The 27,463-nt window shown below is 37.5% G+C and overlaps 1 protein-coding gene across 1 annotated transcript in view; it reads left to right on the top strand.

Moving 5' to 3' along the window:
* Positions 1–21,579, top strand: part of rttn (rotatin) — a 149,932-nt gene extending 128,353 nt beyond the window's left edge. Inside the window, exons 45-50 of the mRNA XM_039754351.1 lie at positions 267–393; positions 1,266–1,462; positions 7,069–7,336; positions 10,339–10,442; positions 16,875–16,944; positions 18,874–21,579. Of these exons, the coding sequence (XP_039610285.1) occupies positions 267–393; positions 1,266–1,462; positions 7,069–7,336; positions 10,339–10,442; positions 16,875–16,944; positions 18,874–18,956 (849 nt within the window). The 3' untranslated portion in view covers positions 18,957–21,579. The remainder of the gene's footprint in view (positions 1–266; positions 394–1,265; positions 1,463–7,068; positions 7,337–10,338; positions 10,443–16,874; positions 16,945–18,873) is intronic.
* Positions 21,580–27,463: the final 5,884 nt, after the last annotated feature.

Here is a 27,463-nt window from a genome sequence, read left to right as displayed (position 1 = left end):
AAATGATGAATAAATACTTTTGACTCTGGAAGAAGAGAGCCATCTGTGGCATAGCACCATATGTCTCACTTACTGCATGTTAGTCCCACATGACATTTCTCTGTGATCTGTTTTATTATTAGTTTATTTTGGAAAATGCATTTACAATGAATTATCTTAAGAATTGTGAGTTTCAATGCAGTTTATATTAAATCATTAGATATAACTTAATCATTTTCAATTTACTATACCAATCCACACCAATTTTTTGATCTCATTAAACACAGATAGCAGCGACAGATGCACATCTGGTCAGTACCCTGCATTCATTGTGGCCTTGGTTTATTTTGGATGATTCTCTGATGCAAGCTGCTTTGCAATTGCTATGTGTTTATACAGCTAACTCACCACAAGGTAAGTACTATTATGGTTTCAAAACAACCATAATTCAACCATAATAGGGTTTGGCAAATAGTAGTAGTGCTAAAGTAGACCTCAATGATAAGGAATATGAAGAATAAAGTTTGTAACTTTTAAGCTACTTGTTCATCTGCTTCTTTTTCATCTTCCTCCATGCCTGTATTCCTAATTTCAGATACATCTGGTTACATTGCTCATGGTCACACAGTACCAGTAGAAGGACTTGAAACCACAAGTCCAAAGCCTTAACCACTACACCACACTAACTGCCTAAATGATCTGAGCTGTGTCACAATGCAACAATATTAGATTAAATATTAGATTAGTTAGCATCTATTCCATATGTAGCAGAACTCCTGGAAACAAGATTCACTGAAGCAAGCCCAACATCAAACAGGACTTGCATTATTTTTACCTTATTTTTAAATTTGTTTCATGGACTATAAATATAATAAATAAATATTCACACAAACACAGAAAGAATGTCCAAATTTCTCACATGTGGTGCTCAAACAAATTCTAGAGTTACGAGGTACAGGTCTAACCACTGCATCACTATGGCATCATGGGTGAAACACTTACATTACTTAATAATATCTACTTACATTACATGAATATGTAAATTATATTTACTGCTATTGTGCTCATGTAAAATAATAACATGTGTAAAATAATAAAATAAACATATTCGCCTATGACTTGTTTTTTTACCTTGAAATTCACATAAGCTGTCAAGATATAATTGTAGGAAAAATTAAGAATACATTTTTCATTATGTTTTTATTATGTGTTTAATACATTTTTTTTAATTGTACACATTTCATATTGGCCAACATTATTTTTTTTTTTTTTTCTTCCTTAAAAAGCTTGTGCCACTTTTAGCTGGAGCAGTGGAGGGCCAAGTTCTGCACAGAGAGGAGGCCCATCAAGCAACTCTCTAATGCATAATATAATGAAATTGGCTTCTAAGAAGTGTCCTGAGAATTCCAGTATCCAACAACTGGCCTTTGCTCTCCTTTCAAACCTTGTAATATCTCATGAGTGCAAAGGTTTATTGCAGAAGGTAAGGTAATTAAAGTAATTACTTTTTACACTCTGTTAAGGAAAATTGTGTTTAATCATTTACTAGTTGCCATTTACTAACTAGGCTATTTGATATTTCTGAATTAAAGGTGTGAGCTTAAATGTTTATATTTTTTGAGAAAATATTTTACGTTGAAACTCAACACATTTAACATATTTTGTTCCTTATTACTCAGTTGAATAAATATGTGGATTTTCCTCCGTAGTCTATAATTGAGTTGAAACATGTTTGATGATCCAGTGATAGCTGTGCCAATGTATTTTTAAAAAAAATATATATCATTGCAAATGAGTATTGATTGATTTGCTTGTAAAAAAACACTACATCACATTAGAAAAAGACACAATAAAATGCATGTTCATAAAATAAAAATTATTTTCTAAAAAATTTCTTGTGAGATTGTTAGAGCAGTACAGGTCTTGCCCCAAACATCTCCTCAGAATGTCCCAGCCATTTCATGTATTTGTTAAATTCCACCAAAAGCACCCCTGCTTCAAATTAATTGGGCAGTGATTAGCTAAACTAGGAGTGCTAATGGTGCAACTTAAAAAATGAATGGGTATATTGGAAATTAACAACAAATTCAAGGTCACCTCAATGAGAGGTTTAGAAGTGGCTAAACTTACATATTTTGACACATTTTAAAATAAATAAATACATAAACAAATAAATAGATAAATAAATACAATAGTTTCTATCAATAAGACACAAGGCAATTAACTTTGAACTTACTGAACTTGGTCTGCAAGCAACAGCACACCACACTGGATTTTGAAATTGTGGAGTTCGAACAGTCATAAAGTAAATAGCAGAAACTTGGCAAGAGGAAAATGGAAAACCCAAAAGGCTGATGATGGTCACTTCCTTAAGGGACAGAAAAAAATCCAGAGAAGTAATTGCTCAGCATCTGGCAAAGTCCGCATAATAAACCATTTGACCATGCAGAGAAGTCTTAAAAGAAATGCTGCAGCCAATAAGCCAATGTGTCCTGTAGAGTAAGAGATCCAAATTTTAAATTGGTGGCCCACAGAGGCAACAGTATGCTGGCAAGAAGTGCATTGGTACCTGGCTGCAGACTTCTGTGAAGCATTGTGGCAGCTCTGTTGTGGTCTGAGGCACATTTCAGCCAACAGTATCAGAAACATGGGGATGTTCTCTGCTGAGATAATATAAATAGACTTTGTTTTCGTCATTCTGTACCTTTAGGAAAGTGGTTGAGTGGTAAAAAAAAAATGTCATCTTTCAGTGTGATAACAACACCAAATGAGCTACAAATACAATCAGTACATATAGCTATGGCTAACAATATTGGCAGCCCTGTGGTTTTTTCTGAAAATATAACATACGTTCTCCCTGAAAACTGTTGCAGTTTCAGATGCTTTGGTATTCACATGTTTGTTTATTTTAATTGGAACAACACAAAAAAGTAGAAGGAAAAAAAGTGAAATCTGATATCATTCCACACAGAACTTTAGAAATGAAGAAGACAGAATTATTGGCACCTCCAACTTAATATTTGTTGGCGCATCCTGTAACCATGAAAGAGTTCCTTACACCACTCTGCTGGAATTGTGAACCACTCTTCATTTGCCAACTGCTCCTGCTCCAGATCTCTCAGCTTTGATAGGTGTCGTCTCCCCACTGCTGTTTGAGATATAGACTCATTGCTGGCCACTTCAGAACTCTTCAGCACTTTGTCTTAAACCATTTCTGGATGCTTTTTGAAGTTTGCTGTGGGTCATTGTTTTGCTGAATGATCATTAAAAATAATTTCCTGAACTTGCATGCATGCAGTTAGCATCTTCCAGACATTTTTGCATGACCTTAAATTTGACATCTGCGGTGGGATGGTGCCCTGCCCAGGGTTTGTTTCCTGCCTTGCACTCTGTGCTGGCTGGGATTGGCTCCAGCAGACCCCTGTGACCCTGTACTTAGGATATAGCAGGTTGGAAAATGACTCACTGACTAAATATGACATATAAGGCTGAGGCTGAGGCTGTGTCTTTTCCAGGCTCCCAAAATTGAGCAGCTACTGAGATGGTAAGGTAGGATTCAGCAGGAGTCAATTGCGTAACAAAAGAAATTTCTCAGTCTAGTAAAGTTCATTTTAAAAAAGGTTTTTTGAGAATTTAAAAAGGAACAAGTTGCAAAAAATCAGAAAAGGTTCTTATACACGCAGAATAAAAGGCAACACTGGAAACAAGTTTTTTTTTCTACATTCTTAGTTTTCTTGTGTTAAACTTCAGTTACTTTCTGTTCTTAAAGGTAGTGTTATTTCTCAATGGCAACCTTACGTAGACGTCACTTAGTACATTCAGTACATTCTGTACGTACCCTTTGAAACTGCCCTTAACAAATGCAAGGCAGATCATAAACTGGAACTAGTCTGTAGTCAGATGGACAAGAAGTAATTGGAATATTCCATTTATAATTTTGCTTTGGGGGTTATAATAGAACCTCCCATTGACTATATCTATACTAATAAAAGGCAAAGCCCTCACTGACTCACTCACTCACTCACTCACTAAACTCACTGACTCATCACTAACTCTCCAACTTCCCTTGTAGGTAGAAGGCTGAAATTTGGCAGGCTGATTCCTTACAGCTTACTTACAAAAGTTAAGCAGGTTTCATTTCGAAATTCTACACGTAACGGTCATAACTGGAACCTACTTACGTACATATATATGGCCATAGCCTGCAGCTCGGTTGCCGTGTGAGACGGAGTTGCGTCCCTCATCATCACGTCTCCCACGTAATTGAGTGCCTGCCCGTCCATCAGCAGCAATCCAATAGAAACGCTGCCACTAAATATTCACGGGTGAAGGACTGTGCTTATGCAAACGAAGATGAGATGGTCAGGGATAGACTTGTGTTTGGCACAAACTCAGCGAAAGTGTGAGAGAAAATTTTAAGTTTTGGGTCTTAGATAACATTAAATAAAGCCGTGGACATCACAAGATCGCGCGAGATAGCACAAGCACAGCTGAGAACCTTCAATGCATGTACTCTGAGCGGCTCACATGAACTGACTGTGAACGCAGTACGCAGAGAACAAGCAAGAGCGCCAAAGAGCGATGAACAAAAAACACATTACACAATTGACAAGGTAGCAAAAGAATATGAAGCGAGTGACGCATACAAGCATATTCATAAGTGCAGTTACTGTGGAAACAAGGCACACGGTGGAAAAAGTCAATGTCCAGCTAAAGGAAGACAGTGTAAAAATTGTGGTAAATTGAACCACTTCACTAAAGTTTGCAGGACTGGGAAAGGTAAACCCGTGCATGCAGTGTGTGATGCCTCAGATAAAGAGGAAGACGAGCTGTTTATTGATGCAGTAAGAGAGGAACAACCCTCTGAAGCTGAACAAGCCTTTGAGGACATATCAATAGGAAAGCACCATGTAAACCTTAAGTTTAAATTAAGTTCATAGACACGCTGCCGCTGGCGTTTGTAATACCTATGACTATACGATATTCGCGAGATACAAGATTAATGAGAAGATGCAGGGTATAAATGAGACTTTTGATCACTTTGTAACAGAGTTAAAATTGCTGGTGAAGGACTGTGCTTATGCAAACGAATAGGAAAGCAAGGTGTAAAGCTTAACTTTAAATTAGGTTCATAGACATGCTGCCGCTGGCGTTTGTCATGCCGAGAGACTGTTTTGGGAGGGATGGAGAGTTAAGGTGGGTGGGGGAGTCTCGTCATCATTTCCCCTCCCATTCATGTCATTTCATTCACTTCATTTTGCTTCGAGCTAAGCTCCGCAGCTGACGCGGTCTTGCCGTTCTTTTTCCTTAGTGTTTAGTCCTCTCCTTTACTGATTTATATAAAGGAGAGCCACTCCTGAGCATAATCCAATTTTGAAGGTTGGGACACCAATAATGTTACTGAAAAACTTACAGCCACCGAAACTTTGTAACGGCATGAGACTTCAGGTCACGTGTCTACAAAAGAACCTAATTGAGGCAACTATTTTTACTGGCAGTTGCTCAGGGGAGAGAGTTTTTATTCCTCACATCCCCGTTATACCCTCTGATCTCCCATTTCAATTCAAATGCCTCCAATTTCCAGTATGGCTCTGCTTCGCGATGACAATAAGTCTCAGGGACAGACCCTACAAAAGGTTGCCAATGATTTGAGGCAAGATTGCTTTTCACGTGGCCAACTATACGTTGCATGCTCAAAAGTAAGCTCGCACAGCTTGGTCACATTACAACTGGAGTGCTGAACTGACAACGAGACAACTAAGAGATCCTTAACAAATAATTATTGGTATATTTTCCCTCAGTTTAAAAAGGTTTACTTTTCTTCTTAATAAAAATTAATAAAAATTTAAAAGCAGTACTTCGCCGCTGCGAAGCACGGGTATTTTGCTAGTGCTAATATGTAGGCAAACATTTTAACATAACTAAAAACTTCTACATAACCTAACTAACTAGCAAATGGCTGTTACAACTCATCATTGCTTGTGTGGTTGGGTACTATATTGTCTCCATGTTTAATTTTTTTTAAATATGCTGATTTTTTTTCTGTGCTATAGTAATTCTGCCTCATTATTTTCTAGTCAGTTTACTCGTCATATCTTTCTGATGTTGAATGTGTTATTTCTTAATTGTTTGTAAAGTGACCCTCTTATACATGGTAATTGGGCAGATCATGCTGTGGTTTTAGTCTCCTACTAACACCTGTTATGGTCCAGCAAAGCATTACATATACCCCTGTTTGCATAATCAGTGCTAGGTCATTGTTTTCTTGTTTACTTTCAGTTGCATAATTACATTTCCTAAACATTTATCAAGTTAACGCTGCAAGATCAATAAAGTTAATAGTCAATACTGCGTTTCCATTTCTGGAACCAGATGTTTTTATCAAATTATGACCTTTAAAACAAAGGACACTTACACTCCTCATCAGTAAAACGCCTTTGTCAAAACTAGTATTCTCTTTGTTCAATTTAACTTTTCTAACACTATTTTCATTTTCTTCCCGTTTTTTCTATGCCCTAGAGTGTTCTTTTTGTGTCAGAAAATATTTCTACTTTTTCCATGGATAATTTTTTTTTTTTTACTTCAAATTATGCTTACCTTCACATAGCTGTTATAAATGTCTCACAAGAGCCAAATTCTATTATTCAAAGTGGCACCTGTGACATTTCATGTGAGTCTGTCCTTGGCTTTTCCCAATCACACCACCATTTTGCATTGCCCAAAACATCCATCCAATATCCAACCTGCTATTTGCCCAAGCAGGAGCATAAATAAAGATGGATGAGTGAATGGAGGTTTACTCACCTTGCATGTAGTTGATTGAGCCCTGTAGATTTCACAGTTACTTGACTCATTTTTATGAAGGCTCCATCAGAGTGTCTTTTCAAAGAGAGAACTGTATTTTAGTATTAGTGCAAGTCAGTGATTTCTCTCTATGTGGAGACTCTCTGTAAAATTATACCTAGACAGTTTACCATCAGTTCCTTTTCTTGTTCACTGTTGGGTTTAAGTTATTTTCTGTTAAAAAAAATAGTTGCTCTTTGTTGTAACTAAAAATGGCTTCTAATATCTTTTCATATGTTCTCATAGAGCAATTTCCTACAGAGCTTTGTATCCTTGTCGTTGCCAAAACCTGGGTCTAAGAACCTTAGTCCAATTGTAAACTTGTGGTTGAAGCTGTTACTGAACATGTCCTTTTCTGAAGATGGACAGCAGATGATACAGAAAACAAATGGTGCTTTGGAGTTTCTGACCGAGATATCCCAATGTAACCCTCGTAACAATAAATCTGCTTCTCTTCTCATTCTTCACAACATTTGCTTCAGTAGCTCCAATAAACCAAAAGTTCTCATCAATGGTAAGCTGAATTTGAAGCATTTATTTGGGCATTTGTAGCTTTTGGTAATTATAATACTGTAGTTGTGCTTGTTTTTTTTTTTTTTTTTTTTTTTCTTGGTTATTTTGCAACCGTAATAATGCTAATTTAAATGACTATATCAGTGTTGTAAAGTGATCTGTATGTTCAAATGGCAGTGGCTATTATGGAATGCAGTTGGGTGTGTTTTTTATTGTCGTTTTATACTTGTCATATGCCTTTATCCAAGGTTACTAAAAAAAGTATATTTTGTAGTTTTAGCACAAGCAAATTAAATGATTTGTTCAAGGTTACCCTGAGAGACATTGCCAGGTTTTCTAAACCATTAAGTAGATAAGCAACATAAACATACTCCGTGGTCTTAGATGTCCCGTGTTATTTTACATTTCTTTAGCCCCCAGATGTGTTTTTTCTCCTGTTCTTTCATCATGTGTTACGAAAAAGCTTTCTCCATTTTGTTAACCCATAAAAAGATGCATTGCTCATAGACCGTAGACTGAATAAAATCTTCATGGCCAGACTGGGAGACACAGACTTTTCCATGAATTTTCAGTCACAGAGTTCATTTACAACATGTTAGCAAGGCAGAGGCAGTTGTGGCACACTTCTGTGACCCATAGTCATGTAGTCTAACATACCCAGTCTGCATCTCACTGCAACAAAAACAAAATCATTCAGGTTTGATTTTTATGTTAAGTTGTAGGCACGGGCTGGGCTGTGTGTGTGCATGAGAGGTGAGAACTGATCAGCACTCAGCCAGGAGGTACAAAGGAACATGGGTGTTTTGGACCTCACAAATAGAAGGGAGACTCATCTTGTTTGATGTCTCGTCTTTTGCATCCCACAATAGAAAGAAAAAAAAAAGAGTTGAGATTGCAGCTGAACTAGCCATGCCTGTATAGCATTCATACAGCACTGGCTCTGTCAGGAATTATGTTATAGTTATTATGTTAGAGAGGCGAGTTGGCCAAAACTTTGAAATGCAAAACTGTGCTGGAAAGTCATCACAGAGTTGTATAATTTTGTCATGCCCAGAAATTGATTAATCTGGCATCCTCAGATGATGAAAACAGTAACTACGGTCGTCAAGTTTAACATCCCTTCTGTCTAGAACTCATGCATTGTGTCATTGGCTTATAACCCACTTCTCTGTAGGTAGCAGGTCAGGACAAAACATAGTCCTCTTTCCTAAAGTTTTTTTACAAAACAATGGAATGTATTTGACACAGTTCTGCTTCTTGGAAGCAGTCTTATTAGCATGATTAGCATCTCCGTCTTTTCTGTTTCAAGCTAATTTGGGGGAATGGATAACTTCTTAATAAAAATCAATCCATCTATTTTGTAATCTACCCATCCAGACAGGGTTACAGGGAGGTAGCACTGTCCTGGCAGAAGACTCGTGGCAAACCAGGATTTGTTACCAGGAAGATGGTACAATATACTGACCAATTTACTGTTGTCTTTCAACCTAAGTTGCAAAGCATTGACATTTGTGAGGAAAACTGAATTATGTAGAGAAAAAACCTATGCAGACATGGAACTAATGTGTAATCAGACAGTAACCGGTTTAACTCATGCAGACATGAAAATAATATGCAAACAGACAGTAACCAGTTTGAGATTCATTCGAGCACTCTGGAGTTTTGTGGCCGCCACACCAAACAATATTCCACCCTGTCAATTTAGAAAACTTGACCGAGATGGCTGGCTTATATAAAGAATGTTACATTTTAAGAAAGAAAAATGAGGATAATAAAGTGGTTACTGATTCTAACTTACAATCCTGGGACCAAAATTTGAATCTGATGGACACTCGGTGTGGAGTTTATTCTTTCTTCTATTGCATGCATCAACGTCCTATGGATATATTCCAGTTTTCTCTCAAATCTTAAAGATGGATGCATTAGGCTTATTGATGACCTCTGCTGTCCTGGTATGAGTGAGTGTGGATGATTGTCTTTTCCCTACTGTGAATTGGCGTCTTGTGCAGTACTGATTCCTGTCTTACATCCAACATTGTCTGGATATCCTGTGGCTCCTTGCAGACAAGAAATGAAAAAATGTAGTTTCAGTAAATTATTAGAAATAGCTATGTAAATTATACTTAGAAATACCCATGATTGTAATCAATCATTACTTAACATTTTCAACCTGCAATCTTGAAGTGCTGTTCAGTAAAAATAAAAAACAAGGCAGGCAGAATTGTTAGTTATTTAGGTGGCTCATTCATTCATACATTCTTACATGTGTGCTTTATTGATCGCCAAAATGAAATTCACTTGCTCCAGCAATAGCATAAAAAATAGATTGCAGACAATGTAAAGAATGATTTATCATTAGGGTAACAAGCCAAAACAAATGTTTTCAACATTAAAAATGATTTTATTGAAAAGAGACTGCAGCACACAGTTTCATTGGTTTACTGTAAGGACTGCTTTAAAGCAATTGAATTAAGTCAGGTAAACCATAAAATTACATGGCTTTATTTTAATTTTTTTATTTTTGTAAGGGAAATTTGTAAGTTTTGATTGTTCACCGTCAAGTATTTGTTTTAAGTTTATAAATGTGTCCTGTTACCTTGATGTTAATCTGCTTTTATAGACAACCAGCACATATGTGAGTCAAACAAATAACTGATGTAAAATGTAAACACAAAGAAATGAGTTTATGGCCCAGAAGGATAGTCTCACTATAACTGAAGTTAACAAGATATTTTACTTAGGATATATCACAAGTGTTGCAAGAAACCTTACTTAGGTTGTTGTGCTCGATGTAAAGCTAGTGTTACTCAAGGTGTCATGAAACATGTGTAACTTTTATAATTTGTTGGTATGTGAACTTCCCCCATCAACATACTCTTATTAAAACCAGTTTTTGTTAATCTGATTTTCTGGTAATGTTTGCATTTCTGTAGCATTTTTTTACATTACATTTTAAGTGTAATAGCTGTATTAAGTTGTTTCTCTGTTTTAACATTTTTGCAGATAAAACTGTGGAGGTGCTGTCTTCTTGTCTAGAAAGCAGCTTTTTAGATACACAAACAATCGGTGCCTCGGCATTATGGGCTTTGCTTTATAACAATCAAAAGGTAGGTTTGATATAACTTTAAGATCTCATTGCATGCTCTTTTTTTTCTTCTTTTACCCTGATTTAAAATCAGATGGCATTATTTATACAGCATACAGCAGATGATTACTTAAATCTTCTTCTAGCATTCCTTAAATCATTCAAAAGGAAAATGTATATTTTACCATTGTTTTGGATATTAATACCAGAGTATTCTCAGCTCAGTTTTTTTTTTAAACTTTAGATTGCTATCTGCATTAAAAACATAGCATACCCACTTGCTCATTTCAGGGGGCTTGTTTTCATATTTAGATTACAAATATGTATGTGGAGGCAATAAAGACATCATTGTTCATACAAAATGGGGGCAAGAGTTACATTTGGTATCTCAGGAGGAGGAATCAGATGACATACAGAATAATGTGTTTGCCTTCTAAAAAAATTCTCTTGTTTTCTAGATTGCATTTCTGAGTTTGCTTGGCAGTGGCCCATTACCACCAATCTTTCATGCGCTGATGTGTATGGTTTTGTTAGTGTGAAATATTTTTTATCATCTCTTAGTTATTATAGTTTAATAATTTTATTTACAATACACATTTACTGCTGTCTGCTTTCTGCACAGACAAGAAGGCTAATGTGAATGATTACTGTTTGAATTGCTTTGCTTTTGTTTATATATATATATATATATATTACAGTTAGGTCCATAAATATTTGGACAGAGACAACTTTTTTTAATTTTGGTTCTGTACATTACCACAATGAATTTTAAATGAAACAACTCAGATGCAGTTGAAGTGCAGACTTTCAGCTTTAATTCAGTGGGTTGAACAAAAAGATTGCATAAACATGTGAGGCAACTAAAGCATTTTTTTAACAAAATCCCTTCATTTCAGGGGCTCAAAAGTAATTGGACAAATTAAATAACTGGAAATAAAATGTTCATTTCTAATACTTGGTTGAAACCCTTTGCTGGCAATGACAGCCTGAAGTCTTGAACTCATGGACATCACCAGATACTGGGTTTCCTCCTTTTTAATGCTCCGCCAGGCCTTTACTACATCGGCTTTCAGTTGCTGTTTGTTTGTGGGCCTTTCTGTCCGAAGTTTAGTCTTCAACAAGTGAAATGCCTGCTCAATTGGGTTAAGATCAGGTGACTGACTTGGCCATTCAAGAGTTTTCCACTTCTTTGTTTTAATAAACTCCTGGGTTGCTTTGGCTGTATGTTTTGGGTCATTGTCCATCTGTATCATGAAACGCCGCCCAATCAATTTGACTGCATTTAGCTGGCAGACAATATGTTTCTGAACACCTCAGAATTCATTCGGCTGCTTCTGTCCTGTGTCACATCATCAATAAACACTAGTGTCCCAGTGCCACTGGCAGCCATGCACGCCCAAGCCATCACACTGCCTGACTCCACCGTGTTTTACAGATGATGTGGTATGCTTTGGATAATGAGCTGTTCCACGCCTTCTGCATACTTTTTTCTTGCCATCATTCTGGTAGAGGTTGATCTTGATTTCACCTGTCCAAAGAATGTTTTTCCAGAACTGTGCTGGCTTTTTTAGATGTTCTTTAGCAAAGTCCAATCTAGCCTTTCTATTCTTGAGGCTTATGAGTGACTTGCACCTTGCAGTCTACCCTCTGTATTTACTTTCATGCAGTCGTCTCTTTATGGTAGACTTGGGTATCAATACGCCTACCCCTGGAGAGTGTTGGTCACTTGGTTGGCTGTTGTGAAGGGGTTTCTCTTCACCATGGAAATGATTCTGCGATCATCCACCACTGTTGTCTTCCCTGGACGTCCAGGTCTTTTTGCGTTGCTGAGTTCACCAGTGCTTGCTTTCTTTCTCAGGATGTACCAAACTGTAGATTTTGCCACTCGTAATATTGTAGAAATTTCTCGGATGGGTTTTTTTCTGTTTTCGCAGCTTAAGAATGGCTTCTTTCACCTGCATGGAGAGCTCCTTTGACCGCATGTTGTCTGTTCACAGCAAAATCTTCCACATGCAAGCACCACACCTCAAATCAACTCCAGGCCTTTTATCTGCTTAATTGATAAGACATAATGACGGACTTGAACACACCTGCCCATGAAATAGCCTTTGAGTCAATTGTCCAATTACTTCTAAGCCCCTGAAATGAAGGGATTGTGTTCAAAAATACTTTAGTTGCCTCACATTTTTATGCAATCCTTTTGTTCAACCCACTGAATTAAAGCTGAAAGTCTGCACTTCAACTGCATCTGAATTGTTTCGTTTAAAATTCAAAATATTTATGGACTTGTATATATGTATATGTGTGTGTGTATATATATATATATATATATATATATGTGTGTGTATATATATATATATATATATATATATATATATATATATATATATATATAATTTAGTCTTGTAATATTCATCTCCATTCTTTTTTACTGATAGAGAATTTCAGTGAGTCCTATTTATTTTGTCTTGTGTTTAGTGGCAATTGTTTCGGTTTTTGTACAGTATGTATATTAAATGTAATAAAAAATCCTCCCCCACCACCACCAAATAAAAGTATTCTAAACCTTTTTTTGGTTACATTATGTAAAACTGAAGCACTTAAGATACATTACAACTATAACCCATCTAAACTTATACTATCATTTTTTTAAAGTTAAAGAAAAAAATTAATCAACAGTGGATGTAAAGAATTGAGTGACTTTCATAAGGAGGGAATCCTTATGTCCAGATGTCTGGATCAGAGAATTTCCAAAAACAGTAAGACTTATGCTGTCCTCTCAGTCACCTGTTTTGTTTTTACCTACCGGCATTGATCCAAGGAGAGAATTCCACAAACCATAGCCACCAGAGTTTTCGGTGGCCAAGACTCGTCCATTCAAGAGGTCAACAAAGGGTATCACATCTATTGCAGACTTAAAGAATGGCAAATATGGCAGATAATTTTATTAATGGTTACGGAAGTAATGTGTCACAACACATAGTGAATCATATCCTACTGCTTAGGGGACTGTGTAACCACAGGACAGTTATAGTACCTGTGCTAACCCCTGTCCATTGTCACAAGCGCCTACAATAGATATGCAAGCATCAAAACTGGGCTTTGGATAAATAGAAGAAGGTAGTCTGGTCCCAGGAGTCCCATTTAATGTTCCATCATGTGTAACAGATATGTGTGTTTCGTTTACCTGGCAAAGAGACAGTTCCAGGATGCACTGAGAGGTAAAGACAAGCTTGTGTAGAGACTGTAATGCTTTTAGCAGTGTTCTGCCAGAAAACCTTTGGTCCAGGCATTCATGTAGATGATAATTTGATAAATACCACCTACCTAAACATTGTTGCAGACCAGGTATGTCATTTCATGCCAATGGTGTTCCCTAACAGAAGTGGCATCTTTCAGCCAGATAATGTGCCCTGCCACACTGCATGACATATTTGGAAATTATCTGAGGAATATGGTGAAGATTTCAAGGTATAGTCCTCGCCTCCAAATCCCCCAGATCTCAGTGCAATAAAGAATCTCTGGGATGTGTTGGAACAACAAGTCTGCTCCTCTTCAGCCCCACCTTGAAACATATAGAAGTTGGAGGATCTCCTGCTAACATCCGAGCAATAGATAATACAAGTAATCTTCAAAGGTCTTACACACGGAGGAGCAACAGTATACTCGGACATATTGGTCTTATATGTCTTCATTTTATTGTAATAAGAGAACTGCTGAGTCAAATGTTGGAGAATATTTTTGAAACATTTCTAGAGTGAAAACATGAGCTGGGTGTTTCTAACACCCTGCTAGCTGATGTAGAGATCTATAATATAATATAAAAGGCATCAGAAAGTGACAGACACCCAGTTTCATGTGACAACGTAAGTGCATGTAGTTTGTATATTTATGATAAATCAACAGACTTGTGTTCTAATATTTGGTCCATTAATAGGCAGTTGTTAATAGTAAACAGCATATGATTTTTGTATTATAATATCAAAGAAGTCTGTAGCAGTTACTATCATGAATACAACAGTTTCTTTTTCATGGTGTTACAAATATTAGATCATTAAGAAAACGTGTGATGAGAGCAGACCATTTAGCACCACAGGTTCGTCCAGAATAACATCATAATATTAGGTATTATTGGGAAACTGAGTGCAGATCCCCTTATTTTGCCCTGTGTTGATATTTCACTTGCAGCATGTTTTGTTTAGTAACTTTCAGATGTTTTGAGCCATACATTCAGAGTTTTCAGCTATGTTCTGACACACATACACATGTGGTGAATGAACTGTTCTACCATTCAGATGATAGAACTGGTATATTTACCCATAAATTCTACTCCTTTTGGTCCTTTGTTTTCTTATCACAAAAGCTTAAATTCATTAATTGTTCAGTTTTGCAATTAAAGTGTAGTTAAAGATGGCTGCTTAATGATGTTCCTTGTTCGCTAAAGTTACCAGCAGTCCTTCTCCTCCTTGACCTGTCCGCTGCCTTTGACACCATTAAACATGAAATATTGCTGATGCAGCTTGAACATCTTGTTGGGCTTAAAGGGGCTGCTCTTAACTGGTTCAGGTCATATTTAACTGGTAGACACTTTTCAGTGACTTTTAATTCCTCTTTTTCATCTACTGCTTCTCTTAAATGTGGTGTTCCTCAGGGATCCATTTTGGGTCCTATTTTATTCTCTATATACCTTCACCCTATTGGAGCGATTTTTAGGAAATTTAACATTTCTTTTCACTTGCTATACTGATGATACTCAGGTTTATATTCCTGTCTGCAACTCTGTAACAAATCAACTCCACAACTGTCTGTCTGAACTAAGATCCTGGATGGCTAATAATTTTCTTGATCCAAATCAAAATAAAATGGTGGTACTTATAGTGGGTCCATCAACTAAAGCCCAAATTGGTCTTGGACATCTCAGCTCTTTCTCTGTCTTTTCCAAACCTCAAGTCCGCAATCTTGGTGTTATCTTTGACAGTAACCTCTCTTTTGAGAAACAAGTAAATTCTGTAGTCAAGAGTTGCTTTTTCCAACTTTGTCTATTAGGTAAGATCAAGCCTTTTTTATCTTCTAGGGATCTTGAGAAAGCTACTCATGCTTTTATTTTTTCTAGTCTTGATTACTGCAACTCGCTGTATTCTTTGATTAACAAATCTCTGATACACAGGTTACAGAAGGTCCAAAATGCTGCCACTCGCTTTCTGGTTGGGGCAAGAAAGTCTGACTCTGCTTCTCCTATTTTAGCTTCTTTCTCTGGCTGCCTGTCAGTTTTCGAATTGATTTTAAAATCTTGCTGCTAGTTTTTAAATCTTTACATGGGCTCTCTCCTGCCTATTTATCTGAATTGTGTGTTTTACATCAGCCATTCAGAGTGCTTAGATCTTCTGGTCAGTTGTCTCTGGTTGTCCCTCGTACCAAATGTAAAATCAAGGGGGACAGGGCCTTTGCAGCTGCTGCGCCTCGCCAGTGAAACTCTTTACCTCATCATATAAAGGAGTCGTCTACAACTGAACTGTTCAAAACGAGATTAAAGACTCATTTCTATTCACTATTCCGTGACCTTCAGTAATAATGATGGTTTCCTCTTTGTGATTATATAACATTATTTCTATTTATTATGTATCTTATTTTATGTTCATATATTTTATTTCTATTTATGTGTTTATGTTAATTGTTTTGTTTTTCTTTTATTCTATTATTGTAAAGCACTTTGGCCTCAGCATTACTATGTTGTTTTAAATGTGCTATATAAATAAATTTACATCTTCAGTGGAATTATGATGTTCTTAAATCACATCAGAGTGCTGTAGGTTACTTTAATTAGTAGCCGTCTCAGTAATAGTGAGACCTTGCCATTTTATCTCCACAAGCGTGAAAACAAAATGGATCCTAAAAATTATAGGCCAATAAGTCAGTTTTCATGCCATGCAAAATTTTGGAAACTATAACCAGAAATAAATTAGATTATTACTTCTTGGAAATTGATATACTAAACAATCAGGAAGGGTTCCTAAGTGGCTGATCCTACCAAACCGTTTATTTAGTTTTTTTTTTTTAATGATTTACTTAAACTTTTCATTTTTTTCATTTTGTGTGTTTTTCTGGTTACTGAGCTTTTCTCAATTTTATTGACTACAACATTGAATTTCCTTTAGGGTATATTTTTGCTATTGTTGTGTAAGGCCTGGCTTCTTGAATCACTTCTCTTGATATTCTCCAATTTGATCAACATCGTCAGGCTAGCCTAGGATTTTGCTTTCTGTCTGCCCAGTGCCCAAGTCCAGAGAATAATTTAATACAAACTACTCGGCCTGACACAAAGAATTATTCATTTTTCATTTTTCAGTTATATACTGTATAACTTAAATTCAGTAATTTTTTATTTAATATTTTTATTTTGTATGTCCACTACTTGTTTTTAAATTATTCAAACTCTTTTGTATTTAACTGTTAGGCTAAAGTAACACTGAAGAATCCTGTCATTAAAAGGAGAGTTGATGAAGCTTTAACTTTGTGTAGAAAAGGTACAGTATACTCAAGTATCTTCTAGTAACCAGACTATATGGAGCATTTCACATGTATTTATTAAAAATATGTGGCACTTACTTATATGGGTACTCATATTGTCAGTTAGTCATTATCCAACCCCCTATATCCTAACACAGGGTCATGGGGGTCTGCTGAAGCCAATCCCAGCCCACACAGGGCGCAAGGCAGAAACAAATCCACGGGCAGGGCGCTAGCCCACCACAGGGCACACAAACACACACACACCAAGCACATACTAGGGACAATTTAGGATCGCCAGTGCGCCTAACCTTCATGTCTTTGAACTGTGGGAGGAAACCAGAGTACCTGGGGGAAACCCACACAAACACAGGGAGAACATGCAAACTCCGCGCAGAGATGACCCGGGAAGCGAACCGAGGTCTCCTTACTGCGAGGCAGCAGCGCTACCACGGCGACGCCGTGCCGCCACTTACTCATATTGTAAAATGTGAAATAAAAAGTAAATAAATGAAAACATAATTTAAATTTGTAATGTATTGTGTTCACGGATTTTTACAGGACATTTTAGTGTAATCATATTTTTACCGAGGCAGTTGTGCTTACTTAAATATCTGTCTCTATCTAGTAATCTTGGTCCTGTTTATCATAAAGAAAGACGTGCTGTTAATAAATAGCTACTTTATTTTAGTCAACGAAAACAACCCAAAAATAAATAGGCACAGTGGTCAAGGGACAGCAAAGCAGTCTAGTATCAATGATGCTGTATCCCAGTTTCTGTCAGAGCAAAGGACTTTCCTTCAGACTGTCTTTACTTGAAGCTAGTGTTCATAAATCTTTTCCCAATAAAAGACTGTATTGTAGAACATAAAGCCCAGAGAGACTTGAGTATAACCTTGAGGTTCATGCAGATAATTTAGAGATCCTGTATGAGAGTTTTATCATAAGACAGCTACTTCCAAGTGGATTGGCCAACCAATAGAAGCTCCAGCAATTCAAATTTTAATTGAATTAAGTGATTTTGGTAATTTGACTGATGAAATTCATTATAGATTTATGATGCATTTTAAATCTTTGTCTTATATTTGCACTAACAATTCAGTATCGTTTATACTGTAATTCAGAAATATTTGTAAAGTATGAAATGGTCTGAGGCATTGCATGCTTCTTTATGGATGGAATCCAGATTTTCCCTTTCACAGGAGCACATTCTTTTACAGTAGTATAATAAATGTCCATTCGTTGTTTCAGAATTATAGATAACTTGAAAAGCATATGAACATCAAAGTAACATGTTATCAAGTTAAAGCATATTTATTTATAATCCAATGTATCTAACAGCCTTATATGTGTCATATAACCAGAATCATATTAAAGTTCACCTATCCATCTATACTTCCCATTAATTCAAAGTCAGGGTGATGGTTAGCCGAAGCCTATCCCAGTATTAAGTGGTGCATGGAAAGAACAAATCCTGTACAGGGTGGCAGTCCATCATGAAGCATGTTACTACATAAATTAAACTGCAGACCTAGCCTTTTATATATTTTTAAATTTAGGGGTGGTTTGTGTGAAAAAAAGAGCATAGTGTTCAGAGAAGAACTTTTTAAACATAGAGAGAAATTACCGACTCCACTTGGAGAGTCTCCAAGTTGGCTTTTGAACACATTCTAAATTAGTTGTAAAGCCGTAGTGTTAACCTTTGCACCACCGTAAATCTCTAATAAATTGTATTTTATATGGATTTGTACAATATACAACATATTTTGTATCTTTTCCTGTTTTTGGCGATCTGTCAGAAGTACTTTGGTTAAACATTCATAAATATTGTAAAATTCTCAAACCAGCTTAATCTAGTTTATGGTTGGGTGGGTGGTGGTGGTGAGGGAAAAAAATATACACTCTGTGCAAAAACGTATTAATTCCTAGATCTTGTTTTCTTACAGATGCCGATAAACTGAACACTGATGTGTTAAACTCCTACAAAATGAAGTGCCTTGAAAACATATCCCAACTTTTGAACAGTTGAATCAGTAATTTAACAAAATATTTTTGTACTGTTTTTTGCTAAATTAAAATATAAAAATAAAAGTCTATTTAATTTGTAGTTATAATGTTTGTTTTCAGCCTGTTTTTTTATACTAAACCTTTATGTTGCACATTCCTATTGAGAGCACTTTGCAGCTGTTTTACTTGTGAAGATTCTGCAGATTCACTGTCATAAAACATCTACCACTAGGTGGAGTAAACCTCCATTCACCCAACTCTTCATGCTTACTCTCAGGTTTGTGCAATCAAGTAATGCTTCATTATTGTGTATATAATAACACTTGTAAAAATATTGATTTCTGTGTTTAAAAATTACTTTCAAAATTGGCTGTATTGTGTTTGCTTGTACTGCTGATGTTATATCTATTGGCTTTATTTTGACATTAGATATTTTTTGTCATTACATATTTCACAAGTCCTGTTATTCCAGATAATTACAGAAAAATCATCTTCATTTTTTTTTAAAGAATATAATGTTTTCACACATTCAGCACTTTTAGGGTTAAACATGTATTTTTATATTTTAGTCCAATGCATTATTTTTCTTTTTTTTATTATTCAATGTATGGTAGTCTTGCAACTAACAATCACATTAAGTGTGCAGGGAAAATTACAGTGTTACAGGCTTTTGTGTGCAATTTTCTGGACCAACATTGAACAGGGCACCAGTCAGTTTCAGGAGATAATTTATAAAGAGAGTCACATTAATACCTGACCACATGTATGTAGTTCAATAGCTTCTTGCGATACCCCTTGCTAGTGATCCATGGCACTGTCACAAGATGAACCAAGTTAAAAGACACAGACCATTCCTTGGTGCTTGAAAAATATTTATTGAATTAGTTTTAGATAAAGTCCTCAATATAGAACAATTTTTTTTTAAAAATGCACAAGCTGTACTCCAGGTAGACACAACCAAACAGGTACGCACCCCAGCAGTCACCAATTCTCGCCCACAACCAACACACATTTCACCATCTCTGCTACATTAAAATAGATCAAAAGATCCGGACATTGACTATTCCCCAGCATCTGGACAGTCGTGCTGTACTGCCACTCACTGTCTTCTTCCTGTCCAAAGCTTTGACAGCTTTAAAACCCCATGAGCTGATTAGCACTTGCTCCACTGTCAGTGCCGACATCGCACAGAGTTGAGTGTTAATCAGCTCCTTCAATTAACTTCAGTAGCCCCCATTATTAGAAAGCCCATGACACAAAGTGGTTCACACCCTCCACCTCCAAGTTCTTACTGTTCAGTTTCAGCCTGACAAGTAACAAAACTGAAAGAATGGGCAAACCAAGACAAAGCATAACTATTTACAGTAAAACACATGCACACCTCGACTCCATGAACCCTTACTTGATGCAAACATTATGCCCAGACAAAAACTGGCCAATAAACAAAATCTCAATGAATAAAGCAATAACACAAAAGAAGCAGTTCATTGTCGCCTTTCCATCTTTGTCTCTTGAAGCATGTGCCGGAATGCTTTAGGGATCAGGAATTCCTCAAAAACACCAAGTGTCTCTAGAGTACACTGCTTAATCCCACCACTGCCACTATAATGTGATGCCCCATGACAGCAGTCCTTAGCATTGTCCCATGAAGGAGCATCTGTTAGTTCACCAAGGATAAAAAAAAAAAAATGGGCATAATTATTAAGTGCAAATAGTAAATACATATTTTTAGATATAGTTGTAAATATTGTTAAAAAAAAAAACTCTTGAGATGTCCTCCAGGCCAAGGGAAGAACCCAATTCAAGTTAATGCTAATTCTGGGTCTGACTAGGCACACACAGCGACTTGTCACCATGCTTCTGGCTTTCTTGTCCTCTTGTCAGGAAAAATTCCAGCAACTACTTCCACAGCAGTTGTTGCTCTGAGTCCACACACAGCTCTGTTCCTTCCATCTTTCCTCCAGGATCAACCCATGAGGAAAATCACCTTCTCTGTGACATTAAAACAGATCCAGACTTTGTCCATCAGTAGTCCACCAACGCTTCCCTCATATTCTAACTTCCATCGTCATTGTTCTCTCCTGCCTCTCACTTGCCTTCCCCATTTTTAAGGCTCTGACTGCTTGAACAGCCCATGAGCCGATTAGTGCTTGCTCCGCCATCAATCTAGTTGCCGCACTGAGTTGCGTGTTAATCAGCTCCCTCAGTCAACTTCAGCTGCCTTTTTTATTAAACCACCTGTGACACAGTGTGTCACATTCCTGTGAAGAAATAATGCGTCATCACGAAGCCTCCTTCACTTGCAAGTGATGACATAGCAGTCACACCCTGCTTCGGTTGTAAATTCCCCTTTAAAAATTGGCCAAAAGACCTTGAAAAAGAAGTGGTTTGTAAGTGGGAATACCGGACATCAGCTTTATTTAAAAAGTCCACCTCTAATATTTACCGTTTTAACTCCTGCTATGTTTCAGCAAGGGTCTCAGTCTTTACTCAAAAGTGTTTTCTTTTTGTATTGCTTGTTAACAATTATTTAGTGAATACCTTGGACTTTTGTTTCTGTTTATCTTTTTGTCCTATATGTATTTTTCAATATTGTTTTGCTTAAGAATGTAATATTTCGCAGTTATTGTATTTTTAACAATTGTTTAATTTATATACAAAGCCTATAAAACATATTAATTTTATTGTTAAACAAAATTGGATTTAATTTTGTTTTTTTGAAACTGATCAACAGAAAAAAACTCATTAATGTCAAAGTGAAAACAGAACTGCAAAGAGGTTTTAAGTTGATTACAAATATAAAAACACTGTGAAGTGTGGCTGGGAACCTTGTCCAGCCAGGGATGCCCCCAGCCTTGAAGGACAGGGGGAGACAGCATGCACAGGGCATTGTCTTCCCCAGATCACTAGATGGCAGCCCCCTGGGTTGCAGCAGCCGCACGCCAGATTCCCACAGGACATCATAGGAACTAGAGTTCAATGGTTCAGCCCTGATGGATTCTGTAGATGCCGCCAGGGGATACAGAGAGAACTGGTGAGTCCTACTTTGTCGGGCTCCAGCCTTACCTGGAACTGCTGCCGGGCCAAGCCTGTGGGACAGCAGAAGTACCCCTAGGTTTTGTATAAGAGGAGCTGCCTGCCACAACTCTGGGAGGAGGAGGAGGGCAAAGCTTGCATTAGGAGTGTTGGAGGCAGCGAGAGAGAGAGTTGCTGTGCTTCTGTACTATGGTGGCTGTTGGTGGGAAACATCTGCTAGTAAAGAGTTTCCCACAGAACAAAATAAAACCTTTTGTTTCTGTCAACTTTTGTCCAGTGCCTATGTTGGACGTTTGGGGAGCTGTAGCACCCCCTTGTGGCCACAGTGCAGATGTCTTCTGCTCTTAATAGTTTTTACACATTTCCATGCTAACATTTTTCCTCCTTCTTCTTTGCCAAATCAATCAAGCTCTGTCAGGCTGCACAGAGGTCCTAAGTGGACAGCCTTTTTCAAGTCTAGCTAGAAATTCTTCATCGGATTGTGATCCAAACTCTGCCTTGGCCACTCTGGGATGTTAACATTACTGTTTTATAACCATTCCTTTGTAGCTTTGGCTTAATGCCTGGGGTTTTTGTCTTGCTTGGAAACAAATCTTCTCTCAAGGCACAGAATTTCTTACAAAATGTGTTGGGTTTTCCTCAAAGACTACCGTGGATTTTGTTGCATTCATTTTACCTTCACAAGTCTTCCAGGGCTTGTTGCAGTGAAGCATCCCCACAGCATGATAGTGACACTTTGCTTCATAGTAAGGATGGTGTATGATTTTAATAATGTTCCATGAAACATGGTTTTTAATCTGATGACCAGAAAGCTCCACTTTCTCATCAAACCATAGAACCTTCTTCCAAATAACTTCACGGTCTCTGATGTGCCTTCTGGCAAACTCTAGCCGAGACTCGTGTCTCCTATAATTCTATGACTGGTGAATCAAGCAATAGCTGTTGTCTGCACAGTCTCTCCAATCTCACCCACTGTAGTAGCTTGCATCTTCTTCAAAGTTCTCGGAGGTCTCTTGGTGGCTTTCTTCATTTGTCTTCTTCTTGAAGCATCGTTCAGAATTTGTGGATTCTCTGTTCTGGGCATATTTACAGCTCTGCCAAACTTGCTCAATTTCTTACTGACTGGTTTAACTGAATATTTAGTGACTTGGATATTTTCTTGTCTCCAGCCCCTGACTTGTGCTATTTAATCCCCTTTTCAGGGAGTTACTTGTGCCTTCATTGTATAGGCCACCATACTCATACACTAAAAAAATATCGTAGATTACTTCCTTTGGAAGGATAGTATCCAAATTATTTGAAGCCTAAAACAGATCATTTTCAGTCTGTCACATTTTCTATTAAGTGTTTTATTGAATCAAACAGTGCATGATAAAGCTAAAGAGGTATAAATAAGGAGCCATTAAAAACAGTGAATGCAGCTGTTTAAGACTGAAATAAATAATTAAGGGTGGAGAACCTTAACAAGGGAGACCACAAAATGAAGCATCAAAATGTCACTTGAGCAATAAGTGCTTCAGCAGCAATAATTGACTTTTCATTAAGAAACTGCAACAAAAAACTGCAGCCCTCCGGCCTGACACTGCCCACCCCGAACTAGCTCAAGTACCTGACACTGCTCAGGTATATTTGTAGAACTGGTTAAGGAAAGAAAACAAACGTTTGTGTTTGTTAAATATTGTTATTGCTGGCTGTCCTGACCGTCATCATCCACACTGCCTCTCTGTCATTGTCTCTGCATTTGTGATTCTATAATTTGTTCTTTTTGAGTTCGATCGGATTCCATAATTTTGGTAATACCTTGCTGGGTTATAACCATGAATGCTGTTATGTCTGAGATCCACGTAGTTGACGGTGGACAATTCGTGGGAAAAAAAAAAACACTGTGGCCCCCAGGGTCAAAAGTTTGGCCTCCAAAGTGTACTGTCTTATCAGTATGGTCCTAGAAAGCAATAATGCAAAATTTAGTCCAGATCGGTGAAAGAGTGTAGGAATGTAAAATGAACGTAAGGAACATAGAGACCGACATTCTATTTTTTTATATATAGTAATAAAGGGTGTGTTTGCCTTGGTTTCTTGGGTCAGAACTTATGGTTTTCCACTCCCCTTTTTAGTGGACATTTTGATTTTAAAGCCTTTGCACATCTTCTGCATGCCGTAAGCCTGCAACTGGAGTTAGGGGCTTGGCTGCTTGGGGACTGGGGAGCCTGTGTGGGAGTGCAGGTGTTGCTCTCATTCTTTGAGGTGTTCACTTTTTTTTTTTTTCTTTTCACTTTTTTGATTTTGTAAGATCATAAGAACCCTGAAGTTTGGATCACAGACCCACAGATCCTAAATGAGCATTGCCTGTAGGTGTGGTGGTCACCTTAACCTCTCTCCTATCCCTCTTCACTACTGGTCAAAAGTTTTAGAAAACCTCAGTGTCTCCAGTTTTTCTTCAAATGTAATCAGTTGAGATACAATAAATGACCTAAAATGGTGAAAAGGTAAGCAATAAACAGTAAGAGGTTTTTAATTTAAAGTTTGGTTTGCAAAAACTGAAAAAAGGAAATTTCAGAATATTACAAATGGGTATTTGTCAGGGAACAACTACTAGGTTACAACCTACAGATGTTCTGCAGCAATTAAAGTAAATTAGGCTTTGTAAGTTGAAGCAAACAGTTTGCACAGGTGTCCCAACTTCTGTTGATCATTTAAAACCCCTCTGTCTGTCTTAAAGTAGAGTTGGGACAGACTGTGTTACTACACCCTCTGATGTACTACTTGGATAATATTACACTATAGAAAGCTGTAAATTACAGTGATCTTCTTCTTTTGACTGCTCCTGTTGGGGGTTGCCACAGCGGATCATAATCTTCCATATCGTCCTGTCTTCATCATCTTGCTCTGTTACAACCATCACTTTCACCACATCCATAAACCTTCTCTTAGGCCTTCCTCTTTTCCTCTTAACTGGCAGCTCTATCCTTAACATCCTTTTCTCAATATACCCAGCATCTCTCCTCTGCACATGTCCAAACCAATGCAATCTCTCCTCTCTGACTTTGTCTCCCAAATGTCCAGCCTGAGCTGACCCTCTAATGTCCTCATTTCTAATCCTATCCATCCTCGTCACACCAAATGCAAAACTTAACATCTTTAACTCTGCTACCTCCAGCTCTGTCTCCTGCTTTCTGGTCAGTGCCACCGTCTCCAACCCATATAGCATAGGTTGTCTCACTACCATCCTGTACACCTTCACTTTCACTCTTGCTGATACCTGTCTGTCACAAATCACTCCTGACACTCTTCTCCACCCATTCCACCCTGCCTATCTCTGATGTAAGCCCACCTCCACCTTGAATGCATCCATCACTCTCACCTCAGACCTCACCACTGTCACACTTCCCTCGTACATATCCTGTACCACTCTTACGTACTTCTCTGCCACTCCCAACTTCCTCATACAATACCACAACTCCTCTCAAGGCACCCTGTCATATGCTTTCTCCAGGTCCACAAAGACGTAATGCAGCTCCTTCTGGCCTTCTCTATATTTCTCCATCAACATCCTCAGAGCAAACATCGCATCTGTGGTGCTCTTTCTTGGCATGAAACCATACTGCTGCTCACTAATCGTCACCTCCCTTCTTAACCTAGCTTCCACTACTGTTTCCCACAACTTCATGCTGTGGCTCATCAATTTTATCCCCTTGTAGTTACTGCAGTCCTGCACATCCCCCTTATTCTTAAATATCGGCACCAGTACACTTCTTCTCCACTTCTCAGGCATAATCTCACTTTCCAAGATTCCACTAAACAATCTGGTTAAAAGCTCCATCGCCATCTCTCCTAAACACCTTCATGCTTCCACAGGCATGTCATCCGGACCAACGGCTTTTCCATTCTTCATCCTTTTCATAGATGTCCTTACTCTTCCTTGCTAATCTGTTGCACTTTGTGATTTACTATCTCCACATCATCCAACCTTCTCTCTCTTATTCTCTTCATTCACTGCGTGAACAACTGAGCAGTAAATCTTCAACTTGAGTTGAATGGCCAATTTGTTGTCACACAAGATAAATTTAAAGGGGCTCTTGCTGTACAATGACACAGGCTTGGTTCAGGTTTTCTTGTTATGTTTTTATCCTGCTAGGTAGTCTACCATAGATTAAAGAGTTCTGTTTTGTTATCTATCTATCTATCTATCTATCTATCTATCTATCTATCTATCTATCTATCTATCATATAGTGCCTTTCATTTCTATTATATAGTGCCTTTCATATCTTTCTATCTATGGAACATTTTCAAAACCCAAAGAACCAACTTCATAACTTCAAGAACTCTTCACAGAACAATAGCTCTTTGCCAAGCAGTATTTCTATGAGGGATCACACAACCCAGTAAAGTGCCATTACAGAACTGTTATTTTTAAGAGTACACCTGCAGTCAAATCATTTTGAGTATCAAGAGTGTTAACAAACATTTCATTGGATAAGAGACACACTGATCTTTATGTTAACCCAAAAAATAGGTTTCAGACTACAAAAGATATACAGATATATTATACAGTATCTAGCTTAACTGTCAGAATTTTCATTTTAGTTCAGTGGACAACTTAAGGGCTCTAGTGATGGTAATTCCCCACTGCTCCAGGGGTTGACGCTGTATCTTACTGCCTTTTCTCTTCCTTCCTCTCCAGACTGGAAGATTAACGGCTGTAACACTGCTGACGTTACTTCTGATGTCCATTTACCTGGACCCAACTCTTCCTGATGGTAGGACCCAAAGCTGGAATATCGGCCATCTTGAATCAGTTCTTTTATGAACTTGTATCTGTGAAGATGTCTTCACAATTCTTGTGTGTTTTCTTCTGTTTGCAGTCATTTGATTATACAGAGTTACCAGGGTGGTACCCCAACTGTCTTTCTCTTACATCGTTAAATGAATTTAGACCGTACCATCCAGTTCTACCTACTACATCCTGTAGTATAAATTTGTCCATTTTGAGTGCGTATGAGTTGGTCTTACACCCCCTACATGTTCAGTATTTGCCTGATACCGATAGGAATTGTGTTACTAGAATATGAAAATTCAGAAATTGGATGAATAATAAAGAATATGTCTAGTATTGTTTCTCTTTACAAACAATTACAAAAAAAACATACAGAATGCCTATTTTCCTTCAAGAGTCCTCCATGTATGCCACCATGGCCTGCCTCTACATTCCCTTTCTAGGGATCGCTAGCCTTTACAAAGCGAGTGCATTTCACTAAGTCCTCCTGTAAGGTTTTTCTCACACCACAATGAAGTCTTTGTCAATCTACGGGACAAGTTGTTTAGTTTGCATTCTGTGTGAAAGATGGCCCTTGGAGACCTTCACATCTTAACTTGGCATTGCTTGGGAAACTGTTGGATAATGGGAATTGACGAGCTGGGTTTGGCTTTAATTGATGTTCTCAAGTTTGATTACGTAAGACTCATTTCACGTCTCATTACTTTAGTCAGACTAA

Source organism: Polypterus senegalus, chromosome 5, assembly GCF_016835505.1.
Source record: "Polypterus senegalus isolate Bchr_013 chromosome 5, ASM1683550v1, whole genome shotgun sequence".
Taxonomy (NCBI): Eukaryota; Metazoa; Chordata; class Cladistia; order Polypteriformes; family Polypteridae; genus Polypterus; species Polypterus senegalus.
The sequence above is the reverse complement of the archived record's forward strand: the minus strand, read 5'-3'. Positions and strand labels throughout refer to the sequence as shown.